General features: G+C 41.3%; 1 protein-coding gene across 1 annotated transcript in view; it reads left to right on the top strand.

The window, feature by feature from the left end:
- Positions 1–21,676, top strand: part of LOC111864814 (IDLSRF-like peptide) — a 108,883-nt gene that overhangs the window by 77,762 nt on the left and 9,445 nt on the right. Inside the window, exon 3 of the mRNA XM_023852343.2 lies at positions 12,464–12,616. Within this exon, the coding sequence (XP_023708111.1) occupies positions 12,464–12,616 (153 nt within the window). The remainder of the gene's footprint in view (positions 1–12,463; positions 12,617–21,676) is intronic.

Here is a 21,676-nt window from a genome sequence, read left to right as displayed (position 1 = left end):
GCTTTGGAAATTAGCATTTTTTGCTGATCTGGTGAACCATATGAACAATTTGGATTTAAAGTTGCAGGGTGAAAATAACTTAGTCTGCGATTTATTTGCACTTAGCAAGGCATTCAGAGCAAAGTTGATACTTCTGGAAAGTCAATGAAAAATTGTAACTTTGTTCATGTAACACAGTTCATGTAACTGTGCAGAGTTGCATAAAAAGGGTGAAGCAGAATTTCCTTCCTCGTTTGCAAATTTAGTCATTTCAGATTTGAAAGAACAATTTCGGACGCGATTTGCTTATTTGGATGCTAGTGCTCAGGAAATTAAATTGTTTCAAAATCCGTTTGACTGTGATGCTGCAGATGTCCCAAGTCAAATTCAAATGGAAATTATTGAACTTCAGGAAAATTATCATATTAAAGACAAATGGAAGGAAGGAATTTATGAGCATTTACTGCTACTGTCTGTTGTCATTAATATACGATAATTTATTCCCACGTACTTTGTATTTAGTTTATGAAATTCTGTGCTTTCAATAAAACTCATATATCTAGAGTTATTAATTTCTCATTTTATCCGGCCCGTTGAAAGTGCTGAATTACCTAATGTGGCCCGCCTTTCGAAAAGTTTGGAGACCCCTGGCCTAGATCGATCACCCTTAAATCCGGTCCTCGACTCCACTCGGGGGAATATGCGAAGCACAACTACTTAATCTGGATACTAACAACATTCAAGCATAATTTTACAAGACGACGTCCTACTTCATCGAACGTAAAAGGAAATAAAAATTAACTCGGCGAACTTCATGCGTAAATCATTGTAAGAAACGTGTAACAGAATATTTCAAACTTTCACATAAACTAATTTTAACAATGTTATTGATTTCAGTAAGCATCAATGCACTTAAATCTTTCCCACTTAGAGTCGACAGTTTATCTGCATCTGTAGAAACAAGACTTTGAGCACTAGCACTGTAGATTTGAACGTGCATGCTCCCAGGTCCCGTTCTACCCCTCATATCCTTGGCTGATATGGTAGACTGCACCATGGAACTTAACCCTCTCATTCTGCACACTGCACCCTGCATTCCTTGAAACACATCCCCACCCCGGTGAGAGCAGCTCAACACCTCCACGCGGTCTCACTGGGCAGGGTGATACCCACCACCACAGGTCATTAATGTAAGGGGTTATAACTTCGTTTTATAGCGAATAAAACGCACTGTTACCTTCTTCTCTCCACAGTAATTAAAATAATTTTAAGATTATTCTTGCAGGATATTGTAAATCCTGACATGTGCGTAGTGCTGAAGAACGAGGGCCAGTTCTGCAAACAGCACCACTGTTACCAGTGCAGAGACTCCAACGGGAGATATTGCCTAAAATCCCACCGATGTCGCCACTGTAATGGGAGTTTACCTCTGTTCATCTGACGTGGCAGGTGCTGCCATCACTCGCTCATTATCGAGAACTATTTATTTACTTTTCGGTAATGTACGTAATATGATAACCACTTGGCCACGCATGAAATAAATTTATATTCATCTGTTAGAATTCATTAACAGTTGGGTAGCGTGACTATAAAATAGGATAACCTCCTGCTAGAACCTCAGGAAATCACATTAGGAAACATGGCACAAACTAATTCAACCGCTCACTAAACTTTTAAATGTATCTACATAAATAGTAACCATCTTAGTACCGGGTGTGATATTGTGTCGTCCGGCCAGGGTTATAGAGCACCTCAGGGAACTGTGATAAATGACTTCGAAGCGACGGTGGAACGACAATTAATAAGGGAAACCCGAAGAAACCAGGAAAGGAATCTGCTACATTGCCATATCGTACAACATGCCGTCCCCCGGGACTGAAATCGAGTCTCGTGGCAGGAACCCAGCGACTAACCGCGCATGCTGTGACAGGATCGCTACATACACGTACACATGAACAGACATAAATATAAACAGACAATACCCCAGTGCCAGACGCAGAGACGTGAGCCCAACTGCCAATCTAATTAAATTGCTCTAGGCCTCTGCAATTTCTCACTGCCTAATTCTCTACTCGCCAGTCACGGTAGCCGAGCGGTCTAAGGCATGTACTGTCTTCGCTAGCTTGGAAACCGGGATCGTGGGTTCGAATCCCACTCAGGGCATGGATGTTTAGTTAGTGTGTGTGCGTTTTTCTGTGTTTGTGTACAAGTAGAGGCCTTGCGACGAGCTGATCACCCGCCCAAGGAGTCCTACCGAATGTGTAAGATCTAGAAAAACCGAAGTGAACGGAGAAGTTCATGGAGGTAGGCCTAGGCCCACTGGGGCTGTAGTGCCAAGGAAAAAAAGAAAAGAATTCTCTACTCATCTCATTACGACCTCAGTCTTGCCACACTTAGGCTTACGCGGACAGACAAAACACTGGGTGCTGTCAGCTTTACTAAACGGAGAAGCATACTGAAGATAATCTCTACTACCACTACACGTGGTTCGAGCCCCCTCTCCAATCGTTGTAGCCTTCATACAAATTAAGGATGAAGAAAGGAACCCATCCACTACTCGTAGGAAGTGGTTTAAGAATTTTCTGACCCTAGGCCAATGTTTAGTGCTGAGCCCCAGGGCGCTGAAAAGTGTGATTGGGTATGATTGTGTATTAGAAGCTTTATTACTGATTTGAGTCAGTAAGGCCACGGAGCATAAAACACATTTCTGTTGCATCTAAAAGCTCTGGGGGCCCATCACCCTCTCATGCTAGACAAGTTGCGTGCTTGTACCGCGCTGCACCCCAGGGCCTGGCATAATTTGCCTGCTCCTTATTTCGCCCCTGCTCCCACGGCCTAATTCTCCAAGATTTCATCAAAATTTCTGATTTTTTCAATGAAAAGGCTGGAAATCCTAGTCTGATATGAGGCAGAAGAATGTGGGCTGGAAGCCCTCTCTATGTGTACCTATTATTTGTTCTATACATTTGCAATCAGTTTGCAAGACTGCTGTCATGTAAAGAAACGTGTCGTAACATACAGGCATACTTAAAGCTAAATAAGTCACACACAATATTTCGATTTCAAAATACATAATACAAATTTATAATTATCCTGACTGATAGCTAAATTCTCTTACACTGCCCGAAATTTTAGATGAATTTGCCTTACATTATTGTACTAAAATTAATTTGAAGACACTATTTATCGCGTCCCTTATACGTGTAATATATTGTAGCGTGTTGGGTGTGTCACGCCACAAATAAGTTCACGCCGTTGTCCCAATATAGCGAATTTATTTCCTTCGCTCGTTTACACACACTTTACAAACATCTGCACTTGCAGTGCTACAATCACTGCTCACAATAACTCGGCGATGCTGGACTGGCTTCCCTGGCGGTTATCCCAGGACTGACTTCTACGATGGCTCGATCACGACTGGCTTCTTAGCTGGCTCTTCCGAGACTGAAGACTTCTCGTCGAAACTGGGCTTTTATAACCTGGGCCGCTGTCAGAAAACGAACCCTTTGTTATAATCATGGAGACTCCTGTTAGAACTACAATGGAGCAATTGTTGTCTCCTCTGTAACGGTCTATTCCAGCGTTTCCATAGCAGTGACTCTTCTGGATTGCAAACACGTTACATTGCTCCCTTCTAAAGGTTGTTCGTCCCCGAACAGCCTAAAGGTTCTCCCTCGGTTTCGATTCGCGGTGTTCTGCTTGCAACGTCTGCGTTCGATCTTGGTGTCCTGCTGGCATCTTTATGCATTGTTCGTCTAACCGCATCCGCCCCTCTCTTCGGTGGTGCTCGCCCCCGAGCACTCCCGTAGCCGAGGATTTGTTGAGCTCGTTGTCTCACATTCATTCTTCACTTTCATTCTTCATCCATCCTTGTTGGGGAGGCCGGTACTTTACCGGTTCCTCCCATAAAGGCCGTTTCCCTTTTTCCGCTTTGGAGGGGGTCGAGCCCTCCATAAGTTCCAATTATTGTGCTTTTGTAGGCTGACAGAAGATCCGGCTATTTGCTTCGCGATCTTCACGCTGACAATCTCGTAGATGGTCTTCTTACAAATTCTCCCTCCTGGGTGTGATTGCTGTCCTGATCTACACCCCCCGATGGCGTTCCTGGTTGGGTCCTTCAATTGGTTGCTGACTCGTAGTCGCCGTTTCAGACCTCTGTCCTTTGTACCAGTGTTGCATTGAGGATACTTCCAACATCCATTTTCTTCTGTGATCTTCGTCCCGGTGGCGGCCACTTCTTTCCGCTGGCATCCGAAGGTTCCCTTGGGAGCTTCCTTCTTGAAGTCTTTTCTCCAACGTCGTGCCACTGTCGCGCGACGGGATGTATTCCTGCGGTTTCCCTCCTGCCGTGTCGCTTCCACACGGCGTGTAGTAACTCGGGCGACGGCCAATTCCTTGTGGAGCCCACGATTTTTCCCTGCCGAATCCTTCGGTTCCTGGCGGCGGCGTTCCGCGGCCAGTTCTTGGTCCCTACGCCTCTCCTTCGGTTCTCCGGCCGGTATTCTCATGGCGTCTTCCGCGGGCACCTCTCGATGCTCCAGTACGGACTGCATCACTTCTGGGTGGGGCTCAATCTTCTCGTGGGTAGTTCTCCTCTCTTCCCCACAGGCTTTCCAATCGGCCATCAGCTGTGCGTGTCTGGCTTCCGCCTTGGCCTGGTTTGCCTCCATTAAGGCCAGCAATTCGTTCTTCTCCGCTTTTCTATTGGCCTCCATTTCTTCCTTGTTGGTCTTCCTATCGGCCGACGCCTTTTCCTGGTCGGCCCTCATTTCTTTCAGCATCTCGTCTGTTTTTTCTTGGCCGGCGCTGATTTTCTTCAGCAAGAGTTCCATCATTTGCTGCGTTTCCATTTTTTTTGTAGGACGCGTGTTAAAGTTCGAAGTCACTTCTGACACCAGTGTAGCGTGTCTCGAGTTCGAATCTTGTCGGTCACGTGTATAAGTCTTATCCCACTTCTGACACCAATGTAGCGTGTTGGGTGTGTCACGCCACAAATAAGTTCACGCCGTTGTCCCAATATAGCGAATTTATTTCCTTCGCTCGTTTACACACACTTTACAAACATCTGCACTTGCAGTGCTACAATCACTGCTCACAATAACTCGGCGATGCTGGACTGGCTTCCCTGGCGGTTATCCCAGGACTGACTTCTACGATGGCTCGATCACGACTGGCTTCTTAGCTGGCTCTTCCGAGACTGAAGACTTCTCGTCGAAACTGGGCTTTTATAACCTGGGCCGCTGTCAGACAACGAACCCTTTGTTATAACCATGGAGACTCCTGTTAGAACTACAATGGAGCAATTGTTGTCTCCTCTGTAACGGTCTATTCCAGCGTTTCCATAGCAGTGACTCTTCTGGATTGCAAACACAGTACAATATATTGACAGATTTGTCCTCCAGATGCTTTTGATTCGTGTCTACCCCATTCTACAAAATGTCTGATCTAACCACCATTTTGTTGTTCTTTCACTACTTTCATTCGTATCAGCATTGTCATGCCTTCGATGACTAAGCATCCTTAGTTTAAGCACAGTGTCCATTTATCTTCATATTCTTTTTCACCTTCTTCGTATTTGGTTAACTTAAAATATAAATTATTGTGGCAAAATATCTGTTTTACGTTAATGGCGTGCGGCTGTACCCACGAGGTTACTCCTGCCCTATGGGTCCCTGACTACTGTTTCCTTTCATATCTCATGTCGTTACTTCTTGCAGCTCATAGTACCTAAAGGTCACTGTTCCTTCAATGAGAAAACATTATTACAAGACATGGGAGATTTGTGGCTGACTGTAGCTGGTCTATTCTAGGCGACACGAAATGATGCGTGTAGGCGCTTCACCTATGATATTTGTAGTGCATTACAAAAGCTTGTCACTTGAAATTATTGATGCTCAGCGTAAAACACGTAATTCCATGTATGAACCGTCTACAAAGTATACAAAAAAAAAGTAGAATCACTTTTTCATATACTTGCCCTTGAGCTAATCATAATTCTCATATATTAACAGGGTGTAACGGTAAATAAATCCTCTATAGAGACTTGAATAACATATTCATGTTGCTGTGCGTTAACCACCATATTTGTAACAAAACTGGACCTGTAGCACAGGAAAATACGAAAAAAAACATCAATGACACTCATGTCTAAAAAAAAGTAATTCACGAAGTTAGGAGGACCATTGAGAAAGCTGCGTGACAAATAAAATCCCAAACCCTGTTACTGCGGCCTGCACGGTCGTTACAAACTCCGTATTAAGAGCATAGTAAAGCAGCTACTGAAGCACTAATGATAGGTCTCGGCCAACAGGCTCAAATATGTCGTACAGATCACATCTGAAATGCGCTCTTACTGAGTGCATTCCTTACAGCAGTGCGGTGATTACACACAGGATCTATTCAGCTTACATCTTACCAGAGACTCGAGCCCGCCATTTTCGTACCACAAACAAAATTCGAAAGATGCGATTCTGCAGACCTTCTATGTCTTCTATATGCAGATATGCAGTGCACTCTCTTAATAACATTAAGTACTTATCGCCATAATACTGCGGCAGCAGAGCGCAAGCCAACGCCACAGTCCCGAGACAGTCTCTTTCCATTCATATCTCAGCCCCTGAGACGGACTTAACATTATCCTCACACCCGTTTCCAAACAAGTCTCTTATATAGGCATTCTCTTCGTCAAGTTTTAACCTTATTGGTCCATTGTGCGTCCCCCTTTAACTTCTACTGTCGCCATACCCTACCGGTACTGGTGCGTGCTATCAGCCCCGTTCAGCCAACGAGGTCGGTCGTCGGTACATGATATTTCCCCCATCTACCAGAGGCATTGGAAACTATTTGGGCGGGAAACTGTTGCCTAAATTTGCTCAGAGGTTTCCTAGAGACACGAGGATCTTTTACGTGCCGTAAATCTACGACACGGGACCCACGGCTTAAAGTCACTGAATTTTTCCGCCCTTAAAAATTCCACGACCTCCGCCGGGTTTGAACCCTCGTACCTTGAGTCATGTTTGAACCCGCGTACCTTGAGTCATGAGGTGGGAACCTTATCCCTAGACTACGGAGACCGTTCATATGTGTAACTAAGTCTCCTATATTTCACGGTCCCAACAATATTATGTGACTTGGATAAACCACGTAATTTCTCGATATACGCCGTGAACATCCCCGGTTACTCACCGACTCCTGCGTATATTTTCCTGCTCATTCTGTTTTCACACACTGTATGTTGGTTTCGAGGTTCTCAGAGCAGCGACTATGAAGAGAACTATCTTCTAGGTGATGTAGAATCCCTTCCATGTGACAGTGGAACGTCGGTGGCCTTCTCCTGATCTGTACGGCGCTACATCCAGAAGATAGTAATTTTTCCTTATAATTTACTTTCTCTCAAACATAAGAGACTACATCTCGAACCCACACGAAATAAGCGCCAAAATTATTGTGCCACATGTCCATATCACTTAGCACAGAAATCTAATGCCATGATGAACCCTAAGAATAACCAGTGTGACCATCATTAGTGATGAACAAATNTCGGCCAACACGAAGAATACACGGTGCCTAAACCCAGAAGACGACTCTCTTCAAATACCCAACTAGTTTACCGAGTGACTTTTACAATTGGCTATGCTCTCTACACATCTAATTATTGGTTTCGAGGTAGCATACGTATAATTTACCAAGCATTTATGACCTGTGCTGGGAAATGACACATGTACGTGTATCTGCATGCTTTCACGTTCTGCCACTGAGTACACTGAAAGTGCACCATTTATTTTTAAACTGCACATCTTGGTAGAAGCTGGCGTATCACCCTGGCAAAGTTTGAGCATATCATATTCCCGCTTATCCCACGGTCTCGTTTGGTAAGTACTCGTTTTTGCTTGTCCTGCAACATCAGGTTTATTGTTGGTTTATTATTGTTAATTACCTTCAAAGCCATTTACAATGTTCTAAATATTCATAATTTAAGCTCGCAAATTGTACACGTTCTTTCTATCGCACATACAAGTATACAGGGTGTCCCAGGAGGAATGTGCCAAACTTCGGGAGGGTGTTCCTTATGTTAAAGTATGCCGATATAACCCAGTACACCTATATCCAAAGTTGAACGGTTACGGAGATAATGGCCCGAGAAAAGTGTGGTCTTCTGGCTGGCCCACGCACTATACCTCTCAGCTGAGACGCTTTATCTTTGTTTGTCCTTGAGTGTGGTGATTCACACTAGCCGTAAGCTCCCATCAGTATACGTTGCGGCCGGGTCGTGAATGGGTGGTAGATTAATTGTGCGGAATTGCTGAAATGCCTTTTGTGTTTTCACACGTGGAATATTGTGATATGCATTTTGTGTGTGGATTTTACGGTGGCAATGCACGTGCTGCTGTTGAAGAATAACAAAGGCGTTTTCCCGATCGAAGGATTACATGTCGAAGTGTATTTACGCGAATCCACCAGACATTGCGTGATACTGGTTCTCTTCCGAGTGTTTCTGTGCACTCTGAAAGGGAGGATGTACGAATGATAAACACACGAGAGAGCGTTCTTGAGATGGTTCAGAGAAGTCCGCGTCTGTCCACTCGTAGAATGGCTTGTCGCATCGGCGATCACGTATGCAGGTGTGGCGAACTTTACATGATGAAGAGTTGTATGCTTACCATGATCAAAGGGTACAACATCTGGAACCAGGCGACCATGCACAGCGTATGGATTTGTGCCACTGGATAAAAGCTCATCCCGAACTGTTAAGCGTCATTTTATTCAGTGATGAGGCGTCTTTTACCTTGGACGGTGTAAATAATGTGGTCCCATAATAATCCACATGAGATAATGGAAACGAAATTCCAAAAGAGATTTTCCGTGAATGTGCGTTTAATACAGTTATGTAGTCTGTTTATACCACTATGCACAGCCAGCCATGTTACGTCAGCGCTTACCAGTCATGTGTCATGTATAGTGCTTGGAAATCTAAGGACAATTATGACATGGCGAGCGAGTATTTTGTACTTCAATTTTATGGCTTCACGTCACTCACAAGTTAGTTTGATGTTACGTACATTATTAACAATACAGAAACCACATATTCCTGCCATATTCCATATTTTGTAATCAACAAGTATGTAACACCGGTCAAAATTTCACACTTCTCTGGCCATTATCTCCGTAACCGTTCAACTTTGGACATAGGTGTTTTGGGTTATATCGGCATACTTTAACATAAGGAACACCCTCCCGAAGTTTGGCAGATTCCTCCTGGGACATCCTGTATTTGTCATCCTTCTAGAAGCATCGATTAAAAAGAAAATCTGCGAATTAAATATTTTCCTCCATTTTATGTTCTTCATAGTAGGACTAAAGGAAATCTGCTCAAATTATGATTAAATTATAAGTAATGAATATTTGTAAGCATCAAGTGTTGAACAAGCTTACAATTTACTATTTCTCAAAAGTCCTGACACTACGAACATCTCACTATTTCTACAGACGGACCTAAATTCTGACGAAGCGTGTAGTTCTTTCTGAATACACGTCCTGCTTGCTTGTTATGCATGACATGAATATTATGTGAGACTTTCCAGTGTCAGGATAAAAGGTCTCAAATTGTACTAAATAATACTACTAAATAAATCAATTTCAAAGCAGGTCGTGAATATAGAAATATTAAATTCAGATAACATTTCATTCCTTGGTTCTGCCTAGGCCTCGGTCGAGACTGTACTATAAAGTCCTGTCAAACAGGTTTCGTCTGACAAATCGATGTAGTGACATTATAGCGCGGGATACACTGACACGTGTTTCACAAGTTTCCATTAATCTAGTGCGCGCGTGTGGTGACACAGTGCTGTGAAGCTCACTTTCCATGCGGTTACTAACAAACTAACAAATGGCTGACAGAGAAGGCAATGTTAACATCAATTAAGCAATATAAGGACATATCAATTTGTCTCAGAAATCGTACTAAGAGCATTACAAAGACGATGGATATAAACCACATGCAACAGTTTTAATTTCTTATTGAGTATCGACACAATTAACATGGCTGCTCCACTGACTAATACATCAAAGAAGAACAATTATAATGAGCTAGCTTCTGGGCCAGAGGGTCAAAGGGCTAATAAAATTTACTGAAGAATGGCAGCTTAATATGACGACAGCTGTATGAGCCAAAATAGCTTTCAGCAAGGTGTGGAGACTTTAGGAGGAGACTGGGCAAGGGTTCTGAACTGTCATGGACAGTGACGTCTGTTAAGCAGTGGATTTATCGGCGTTACAGGGACAACCAAATAATCGGCACTGACGAACTAACATTTGAAATGAACTCGCCGAAATACAGAAAGCTGTACAAAAATTTACATTATGTCCAGATGGAAATACTTCATTTTAATAACATCAGGAAACTTGCGGACTGTTAAAGCAGATAATGAATATGATTAAGCATAAAATTAAATACTTCTCTTGTCAAAATGTATGCTAAAATATTGTGACATATTTGCTAAAGGTGGTAAATGTGAAGCCAGAGAAACAGCCACTGTTAGGCAACGGCTGTGTAACACGGAACAATACCAGAGCCATCGCTAAGAAACGTACGGAAAAAACAACGAAGTAACTGTTGGAAGTGGTATTTTCTATGCTATCCGTGCCGAAGCTGTATAAGAAATCAATCTGGAGTTGTGAAATATACTGGAAGTTGGAAGCTAGTCGAGTATTGATAGTTGAAGTTGGAAGTTGGCAGTTGGCAGTCAGTCCATCCCTGGAGCTATCAGTTGAGGGAAGTACCCGCTGAAGCCAATAGTCAGAATGAGGTTTGTGAGAGATAGTCGCCAAACTGCGAAGAAGTTAGCCCGGAAACAGGGAACGTCTGCCGTTGGAAGCCGTTACCAAGCAAAGTGACTGAGAAAACTGGTCTGTGTGTGATAGTGATCTGTGGACTGTAGTTACGAGATGTATATGTGTGCAATAAGTCAACTTATCAATCCAAAACCCGTCTCTAGTCACTTAACGTGTGACAATATTTTAAGTTGCTGCTTAAATTCGTATGGGGATTACTGGGAACTAAAACCCATCATCTACCAGCGAATGGATATGATGACAAACTAGTTATGTGCGCTTGTATGCAGGTGCCCAAACTATAACACATCTTTGTTGGGAAACGAACAAATTGTCGGTGTTGGGTGTGTCGGTGCTGCCTTGCGTGACGGCGCGCTGAGATAGTAATTAACAGATGGCTTTAATTCATTTAACTTAAAAAGAATGAACCCATAAGAATGCTAATCAATGTTCAGACTTCAGAAAATCAGTCACAGAAATGCAGATCGTGTATATTCATCACGTTGCGCGAGCATCACCCTAACAGAGTTCAACCAACCAACCAACCAACAAACAAACAGAGAAAACCCATGGATCAGAAACCGTGTTAATAAGCTAACTGACCATAAACTAGTAGAGAAATTTTCTACAATTTTCGACGCCTTGAATTCACTAGAATCCGTTAGTATCCACTATTTCCAACGCTACACACGAATTGTTGAAGCAGTGTTTCGATAGCAGCTTAGCAAACACGCGACAATATGTAATTATTATTTTGTGCTTCAGGTTAGACCTACCGTATGAATTTCCATCATGTGGCACATTCTTTTTAGAGCTATTTGAATTCTGTGTACACAGACTGCTATGCCAATGGCTTATGCGAGTCGACAAGCTAGTTAATTGGATGTTGATAATGACGGAACAATAAACGGGAAAGTACGTGTAAGTGAAATCAATTAAACTGATGTTAATTCTTCTGTATTTCCTCCATATATTAACACTGCTAAATTTGTAACTTTGGCCAGAGCAAGCCGGATTCGTAAATGTCCGCCTGCTATAAAAATAGGGCAAGGACTCTTCTATAGTGGACAATCTGAATTCATTAAATAATAACGTAAAATTTTTTTACTTTAATTTCATACAACAGTGACCATGAAGAGTAGGTTTTCTGGGCTGTAATGCCATGTAGTCTGAAGATAGCCCGAAGTTTCGGAGGAACATATTTCTTCCACCTTCAGTGCAATAAACCAGTAAAACTTTGTATTTGGCTATAGAAATGGAGGCGACGTTTCTCTCAAATATCGGGTACTCTCCGAACTACAATGCGTTACAATCCAAAACAATGTATCATTCAACGTAAAATTTGTGAACTAGAAAGCAAGGAGCATATTTCTATTATAAATAACCGCGCAAATGGCCTGTATGCAGATGTAGGCCTCTACTACTGTACAGGTTTTCCTTTACTTCTTCACGTTCTGTCCCGCTGAATATCAGGATAACACTCGTACTTGGAAATGATCCATATGCACTTCCCTCCATATCCTTTCTACTTGCCACTCATGATATTTCTACCATAGCAACATTCTACAAACTCTGTAACTGAAATTACTCAAATACTGTTTATAATACTGGTCTGAGTGGATGATGGGTAATGCTGCTGTGTTTGCATCCGTAGCGAAACGTCCACCTGTAGAAGAGACGGCAAGTTTCCTGCAGTCCCTCCTGGCAAGCCACGGACCCAACTACTTGGAAAAACTTTTCGGCAGTAAGGCTAGAGACGCACTGGAGCCGCTCGGAGGGGTTGAGAAGGTGGCCATAGCGCTCTCAGGTACGTTGACGTCAAGAAAGCTTACAGGGAGCTGTGGAGATGACGTCCCACACACAAACTATTACATGATCCAAACAAGAGTACAGGTGAGTGACAACCTATCACTCCAAGAGAGATACAGCTACAAAGTTGTGATATTGTCAGATCTACAGCTGGGGTTTCACTGCAACTGTATGCATCAAAATTGCCTTCTTGTAGTTTAGCTACAACGTAGAGTCCGCAATTCTGCATCTAGAGTTTGATGTAAGTAAACACCATAACATTAGTTCTCCAGCTTATCTGTGCCAAATATAACCTCGAATTTTAAGTCTTTCAGTTTTAGAAATATTAAAATATTTCTGACACAAAACAAACATATAAAATTATTACTGTTACCCTAAAAATATATTAGTATCAGAAATCCTTGATACAAAGCCCGTAGCATGAGTAAAGACAGTTGATGTCCACAACGTGACAATATTTGCTAACCCATTCACCAACCCGCCATTTTTCCTGCATTCCAAGATGGAGGTAAATTGATAGGAGGCTGAACAAAACTGAAAGAGCTTCGGGGCATGATGACAAACAGAAATGTCCTAAATCCTATCGTAAATAGAGCCCAGACTATCCAGTCTGTATTCACTGACTGAGCTATTTCAGTTCAGCAAAAGCGTTACTCTTCCGGAAAGTTAAACTGAGCCGTTAAATGTCAACTTTTCCGAGCGTCTGTTTATCCCGCTTCATTCTGTATGAAAAGTTTTAGACGCTAGGGGCCGGTTATCTGGGGTCTAATACAATTCAGATCACGTTGCCTCTTTAGAAGGTCATGCAAGAAGTTGTGTCATATGATTTCATATCATTAATAATTTAAGCACACATGAAAATTGATTTTGTCGGGCTCGTAGAACTACTAAGATTGTAATTTGTGTTTACATACATTTACACACCTGCTGTCAAGAATTGGAAAAGCAATTTCCCCACAAGGTTAGAGCCTAGTTAGTGTACACGCACTATCAGCATACACAAAACTGGGAGACCCTGATGCCTCACAAGACGAAGAGGCAGTGTTCATTTGTATTATTTCAGGACGCAAAAAAAATTACGTATTTAAAATGAGGGAACGTTTCGATTATGTGATGCTAGCGGTCAATTCTACGGACACACACTCAGCTTGTCATTGCAGACACTAATAACATCATTACTTTTGGAAGACAATTAAATTAGATAAACGATAAACCGATCTTCAGGTACACAACAATACAAAGTGCTTTACACAATATATACAAGTATATATCAAACAATTTATATATGACAGTAACAGATTCCAGTCGGATTCTCCGATTACGGAGTTGTATTGATCAGAATGAAAGCAGCGGGTTTTGTAGAATAACTGTAGCTATGAGAACTTCAAGCCGGTCACGGTAGCCCAGCGGTCTAAGGCATGTATTGTCTTCGCACGCTTGGAAACCTGGATCGTGGGTTCGAATCCCACTCAGGGCATGGATGTTTAGTTTGTGTGTGTGCGTTTTCTGTGTTTGTGTACAGGTAGAGGCCTTACGACGAGCTGATCACCCGCCCAAGGAGTCCTACCGAATGTGTAAGATTTAGAAAAACCGAAGTGAACGGAGAAGTTCATGGAGGTAGGCCTAGGCCCACTGGGGCTGTAGTGCCAAGGGGAAAATAAAATGAGAACTTCAAACCCATTACTATGTAAACATTTCAAACTGATGAGAAAGGTTCACAAACCCCACAATTCGAAAATACATTCAAATTAAATGAAGGGAATACAAGGATCCAACTAACAAAATTCTACTTCAAATATTGACGCTGGCTGCTCCGAAACGGGGAAGAAAACTGCAGATGACTGACTCTGCGGAGTAGAGCCCTACTTGAGAAGCTAATATTAGATTAGTGAGTCAAGAGATTCCTTTCATTTATGTAACCCAATTCCCGTTTCCTAGGCCCTGTCACTGGATCTTATCTTAGCCAGGTTCAAGTTCACATCCTCGCATACCATATATTATTTAAGATCTATTTATTTTATTATTCGCCTGGCTGCAGATAGGTCTTCCAAATGGTTTCCTCTCTTCTGTTTTCCCAACAAAGGCTTTCATACGTATAAAATATATGTAAGCGGAAACGGCAATAATATTCATAACTAAAGCACACAGAAATCATCTGAATTCTTTCAAACACAAAAAGCGAGTAATTAAAATAAATAATTAAAAAATAAAGTATACAATTATTTTTTTCTAACAAACTGAATTCCTTGGTAATATTCTCTGACAGTTTGGTTGTAAGTTAATTGGTTGTAAAAATAAATACTTCCAATTAAGTATAAATAAATTGCAGTTTCAATTAACAGTTCATATAAAATGGTTGAGTTTTAGTTCGAATGTGTGCGTGATATCCCTCATATTCCGGCTACAGTTGTGGTCTATAATTCAGACCAATTAATGTGTAAAATTAGACGCAAATTTAACTAACTGAAACTGAATCTAACAAAAGCTATGTTCTGATAATGACAGTTTTGCACATCAGTAATCAACACGTGGTCGCAATATACAGCACGGAAAATTTATCGATAGTTTAGAATTCGCTCTTAATTTGTCTGGGAAACAGATAATATGATACTGTGTAGTTGACATCTACCAAAGCTAACCGAGAAGTGACATACGTGTCCGATTAAAACAAACTGGCAAAAGATTGTGTTACATGAAACTTGACATTATTTCTCTACATTTACAATTTCCAATCCACACCATCCCATTCTCTCTTTCTTAGATCCAATTTAGTATTGTTCACCCACCTACGCCTTGGTCTTCCCAGTGGTCTCTCTTCTTCCGGCTTTCCCATCCATACCCTACATGCATTCCTCCTCTCACAGTCACGTCCTCAGGTTACGGATGGAGGAGACGGCCTTCAGATACAGACGGTAGCTGCGAATATATTGAATAAACAGTAGCGAACAGCCGACAAGTGGTTGTCTTCCAGCTTGGGGGTTGGGCGTGTGGCTAACAACTCCTCATCGTAAAAAATAAGCTTGTTACAAGTAGGTGAATAGTTAACGAAATACAAACAAAATAATTTATGGCTCTTAGACTGTGTGAAAATCTTGCATAATACATGTATATCTGTAAGATAACTGAACGGACAACTGGAGTGCATTTGTTTTTCTTTATTTTACTGAAGAATATACAGACTAGCTTATTTAAACAGTAACTGAACCTGGCGCTCTAAATATTTTATTAAGATGTGATCAAATTTAACGTCATTTAATACATAAATAAATAGTTCAAGATGTGAGTATATGTAGTAGGAATTTTGAGGACATGTGGTATAGTAACCAGACGAAAATTAAATAAGATAGTTAAAGTAAATCAAAGTACATATACACAACATAAAATTTCGAGACGCTGAGTTTATACATTTAGAGACTAGGAGAAGAAACATATCTCAAATAATATAAGCCGTCAGCAATAAATTAATATTGTTAAGCTTTACATCCGTCTGATAAATATCTCTCGTCTTTCAAGTATCGAAATATCCCTTCAACATATTACAAGTGTCTTGCAGGGTAAGGTCACTAACAGGGGCACCCATCTTTGGAGTTGTATGATCTGTCTCCTCTCCTCAGTGTATTATATCCTAAAGAGAGGATTGCCTCTTCTTCTAATCACTCCGTTGCTTAAGCTCTTCAATATTCGCCTTTGGGGCCACTGAGGACCAAAAGTGTTACAGCCTCTCCTTCCCCGTTGTACCGACGCTGCCATTTCGCGTATCCTTGGGCCAAGCCCTAACCATGAATTACCTCCAGGAGCCAGACTGGGCTGGGACGCTACCGCATGAAACGTGGTTACCTCCACTGACTACCCACTCACTGGTGGCTCAAATAAGAAGTTCTGGCAAAAGAAAACAATTTGGAACCGAACAAATGATGAAGCACGAGAATATCAAAGGAAACTGCATAATCATGTAGAAAGGATGTCTCCGGGATATCTGTCTCGGCAAGCATATGTCTATTTTGATCAGCATGCTGGAAGACTGACATTGGATGTGCAAGAATAAGATGGTCACCACCTTCCATTTTGTCTCGGAATGGGTCAGGACTCAGTCACTGAATCGGCAGAAGAAGAAGAATCATTACGAAAAAACTGGATAAGCAAAACCGCAAGAAGTATATTTACGTTTACTTCAAACCGAAATACACATCCTCATTTATGTATTACTCTAATTTTCCAAAAACCGACACTCCGCTGTTTTCAATGTAACAGAAGTAGTAAAAAATTAATACTCTGAGCCAAAATAAGTAAGCAAAATGGAAAATAATTTAATTTAATTTGTAAGATTGAGTGATATTATAAAACGCTTTTAAGACTTGTGTGAGAAAATAAGGCAAAAACTTTCACTTTGTGTAATAGCATTCTCAAGTTCATCAACTTCAACACCGCTCCCATTAAATTAAGACTACGGTCCTTTATTGAACCGTGTATATACGTATAGGGAATCGATATTGTCAACAGCACCTCTATGCAACACACTGCTAAGGCCTCGTGTCCGCCCTGGATTCAGGCTTAACAAGTTTATCGTCCACAAATATGTTTTCATTCCTCTTAAGTACATACTGCGATATATGGGCCTTTTCTGTGACGATAGGGGAATGTCTCGCTGCAAGGAATGCGGACAACAATAGAAGAACTGCTGTTTCTATGTGACGGCCGGTAAACACCTTCCCCCTTAAGAACATGACAACAATAGGGAATCCACTGTTGTAATATACGTGCTAGTTGCTAGGTTACGCAACTATGCTGAAGATATTTTCTATTCGGTCCGTACCGCGGCTATTTAAGGAGAGTTGTGAAATTTAGGATTAGATAGGAAAAGGCCAGCAGCATATACAAAAGACAGACCCGTCCTATCGTCAGAGAGGGTGCCTCACTAAAACAAGACCGTAACTGTCAAACAGTAATAAATATCTGGACATGAGCCCCAGATGGTGCTCGACACCAGGACTTCCTGACTGACTGACAGTCGCAATGTGACTTTGACTTTGACTGGGATTATAGCGAAACCCATCTTCTCATCAGAGATAATGTTACATAAGAACTATAACCGTAAAAGTTCAGTTGGTGAAAAAAACTCTGGTCGACGGTCTCTAGGGGCCTGACGCCAAGACGAATTAATTGGCGGTAAACGGCCAGTAGTAAAGTAACTCTGACTTTAGGATTTAGAGCGAATTGGAACTAGTAGTTGAGAGTCAGTGTTCGTAGTTAAAGTATTATAAGTAGGCCAGTGAGGACTTTACGTGTTATCTGAAGACTTTATTTGTGCTGTAGTGCAGTGATATCTGGAGTGTGACAGTTACAGTTCCTGTGTTAAAATCCGTTGTCAGGAAACGGATAGGGAAAGTTTGTGTAACACGTAAGAAACTGGTAACGGTTCCACTCGTGTGTGTGTGTGTGTATTTGTGTGCGCGCGCGCGAATCTCTTTGTCATGTTCATTAAATTCTCACTGCGTCACCAAAAATAATTACGTTTACCTAGCCAATATTTACAACACCATCTACACCTTGGAGTTAATTCGGTAGTTCATTCCTCCAGTCGACTCAGCTGCAAATCTATAAAAAATTAACTTAAATTCAAATTTAGTAACTCAAATACAAAATAATCTAACCAATCTTTTAGTAATGTTTACTTCCACTGCCATGTTTAACATTCATTTCGTACTGATTCAGCATAATGGAATATTATATCAGTCTGTCCGTATGCATGGAATTTGAAGCTCTACGCACCCTGCGTTTCAACAAGTAAGGGTCATGCAACACTCATGCTGAGAAATAAGTGCATTAATGTCCGGTTAGAAAAACAACAAAAAGAGAAGCCTAGGAATATATAAATTAACGACAATATTAATAGAGTTTGTAGATAAATAATTTCTAAGAATGTGAAGTGAATAGAATTCGTTCAAGATAGGATTCCAAATCATCATGTTAATTTGAAAGTTGGGGTTTGTGAATAATTCAGTGCTTGTCAACTGTTCAGATAAAGTTGTACTACCCGGCAAAGGTAGATTTGAATAATATATTGAGCTTTTAGTAAATCAAATCAATACCAGCAATTTCAGTATCCCGAACTATTTATTTTTGTTTGTGAAATATTAATCAAACTATCCACGTGTGTTCATTAGAACGAGCACGTAACGTGCCATGTAACAAACGCACTGAGGTTGAACTCTGTTGGTTCTTGACTGGGGTAGGTTTCGTGTCTGTGTTGTCCGCAATGTTGACATGTCTTCTCTTGCCTCTCTCGAGGGCAGATATTGTGACTTAATACTATACACCCAGGTTTCATCACGATCGATCGTTGTAATGCACTGACATTTAATACTATTACTCGATGACGTGAATCGGCAACTGAATACAGTGCTACCAACTTAACCCGATGACCTTAAAGCTATTTATCAGGCCACTAATGCACAGCTCATATCCAAGTATATAAGTTTCACTTGTATAACAGAATCGCTTTATTCACTTTCGTATATCATGCGATGGGTTAATGGCAGTGCAGAAAATATGCTGGTAGGTAAACAAGTAATCTTATAAAAATAACTGATAGGATGTGACGCCGTGTGATCTGGTAGAGTTGTATTAAATTTCAGACAAACGTGCATCCTTCAGCTTCAGAAAGGTACCGTGCAGATGGATGCAGGAAGTTCCTCCGAAATGTCGGTAAACAACTACCAGACTACACGGAATCATATCTCACATCACGTAGTATCTTCGTAGTCACCACCAAGAGAACTTCAACCTCACAAAGAAATGTGTTATGAACAAAAGAAGAATTCTAAAAGCCATAGAAATTAAAGCCTCTTCCAGCCACTGTCACGTAGGATAAAGTTTAAAAAATCAAACGTGACAGGAAAATAATTTATCTGTTAGCTAACAACGGACTTTTTAATGGTATATTTATTGGCCACGAATAGGAAAATAAAAACTGATCCGCTTGATAATTCTACATAAATCAGTCCTGAATTTTCCTCATATCCTTCCGTCATTGTGGCACGCGTTAACGCAGTTGCTTCAGACACTATACTAGAAGCCGGAAGGTCGCGGAATCGAGTCCTGATGAGGTGGATTCTTTCACGTGACCTAACCCTTCCAGCCGCATTATGGCCCTGGAGTCGACTCAGCCTCTAACAGAAATGAGTACCCGGAATCTTCCTGTGGGGTAAAGGGTGGCTGGCACGTAAGGCTGACAATCTAACCGGCATCTGTGAGCCGATATTCTAGATAATGTGGGACCCTCAACATCTCAGAACCCTATGGGCCTCCATGGTCTGTCACAGGGATAAATGTACCATTCGTTATTATGGCTTACATAACGTAGACTCGATAACCTGTGGAACAATTGAGACTTCGCTGTTTTCATGTCATCATTACGAAGCTTCAAATCTTCTTAGTTTAAAATGTCTTCCTTATCACACCCGTTGATAATCCTTCGCCAGAATGAGAGACATAGTTTCACGCCATTTCAAAACAAGGGTCAAAATTGCTGTTGTGTCTAAATTTTTATATTATTAGTTAGGAAATCCATGATAGGTGGGTCCGTCACAACAGCATGGCGAGTTCTCAGGACGCGGATGAAGGAGACGCCCTCCAGTTTTGAAGGGAAGCTGCGAATATATTGAATAAGCAGTCGCGGACAGCCGACAAGGGGTGGTCCACAAGCTTGAGGGTTGGGCGTGGGGCTAACAACGCCTCGCCGTAAAAATAATTATGTTACGAAAATGAACCCAAAGCCTCGGACCTGGACGGATTCCTTGGATAAACGACCAAAGCTAAAGAAAATAGATATGAAATTTGGCACTTGGAATGTTCGAAGTTTGTATAGGGCAGGTTCGCTCAGGGCAGTGGCAGAAGAAATCTTAAAATATAAGTTAGATTTAGCAGGAGTACAGGTCAGATAGGCTGTAGGTGGCATCGCACCAGCAGGAGAATATACATTTATCTATGGAAAGGGGAATGAAAATCATGAATTAGGTACAGGTTTTTTGTACATAAGAGAATCTTATCAGCAGTTGAGAGGGTAGAGTTCGTTAGTGAGAGGATGTCATACATAATACTAAGAGGTCGCTGGTGTGATATCATTGTTATGAGTGTTCACGCCTCAACAGAAGATAAAATTGATAACATAAAGGATAGATTCCATGAAGAACTAGAACATGTATTTGATAAATTCCCGAAGTACCCTATGAAAACTTTGTTAGGAGATTTCAATGTAAAAGTAGGGAGGGAAGACATTTTCTAACCAATAATTGAGAATGAGAGTTTGCATGAAATTAATAATGATAATGGAGTTAGGGTAGTAAACTTTGCCACATCAAAAAATCTTACTGTCAAAAGTACAATGTTCCCACATTGTAACATCCACAAATTTTCTTGAACATCTCCTGATGGGAAGATACACAATCAAATACGCCATATTTTGATAGACAGGAGACGGCACACAAGTATACTTGATGTCCGATCATTCAGGGCAGCAGATTGTGATACTGACCACTACATGATCGTGGCAAAGGTTAGGGAAAGACTGGTAGTGAGCAAACAAACAACACACAGCGTTCATATGGAGAGGTTCAATCTCAAGAAATTAAAAGAAGTAGAGGGTAAAGAGCAGTATCGTGTTGAAATCTCAAATAGGTTCGTGGCTTTAGAGAACTTGGACACTGAGGTGGATATTAATAAAGCTTGGGAAACTATTAGAGAGAATATAAAAATGTCTGTCAAAGAGAGTCTAGGGTATTATGAAACGAAGAAGCATAAGCCATGGTTCGATGAGGATTATCAAAATTATTAGATCAAAGAGAGCAGGCCAAACTGCAATGGTTACAGAATCCAAGCGAGTTAAATGGGGATAATCTGAACAATATAAGACGTGAAACCAGCAACCATTTCAGGAACAAAAGAGGGAATATCTGAAAGACAAAATTGATGAGCCTGCAATGAACAGTAAGAACAAGAACATTAGAGACCCGTATAGAGGAATAAATGACTTTAAGGGGAGTTAGCAGCCTAGCAGTAA

Source organism: Cryptotermes secundus, unplaced genomic scaffold, assembly GCF_002891405.2.
Source record: "Cryptotermes secundus unplaced genomic scaffold, Csec_1.0 scaffold1723, whole genome shotgun sequence".
Taxonomy (NCBI): domain Eukaryota; kingdom Metazoa; phylum Arthropoda; class Insecta; order Blattodea; family Kalotermitidae; genus Cryptotermes; species Cryptotermes secundus.
The sequence above is the reverse complement of the archived record's forward strand: the minus strand, read 5'-3'. Positions and strand labels throughout refer to the sequence as shown.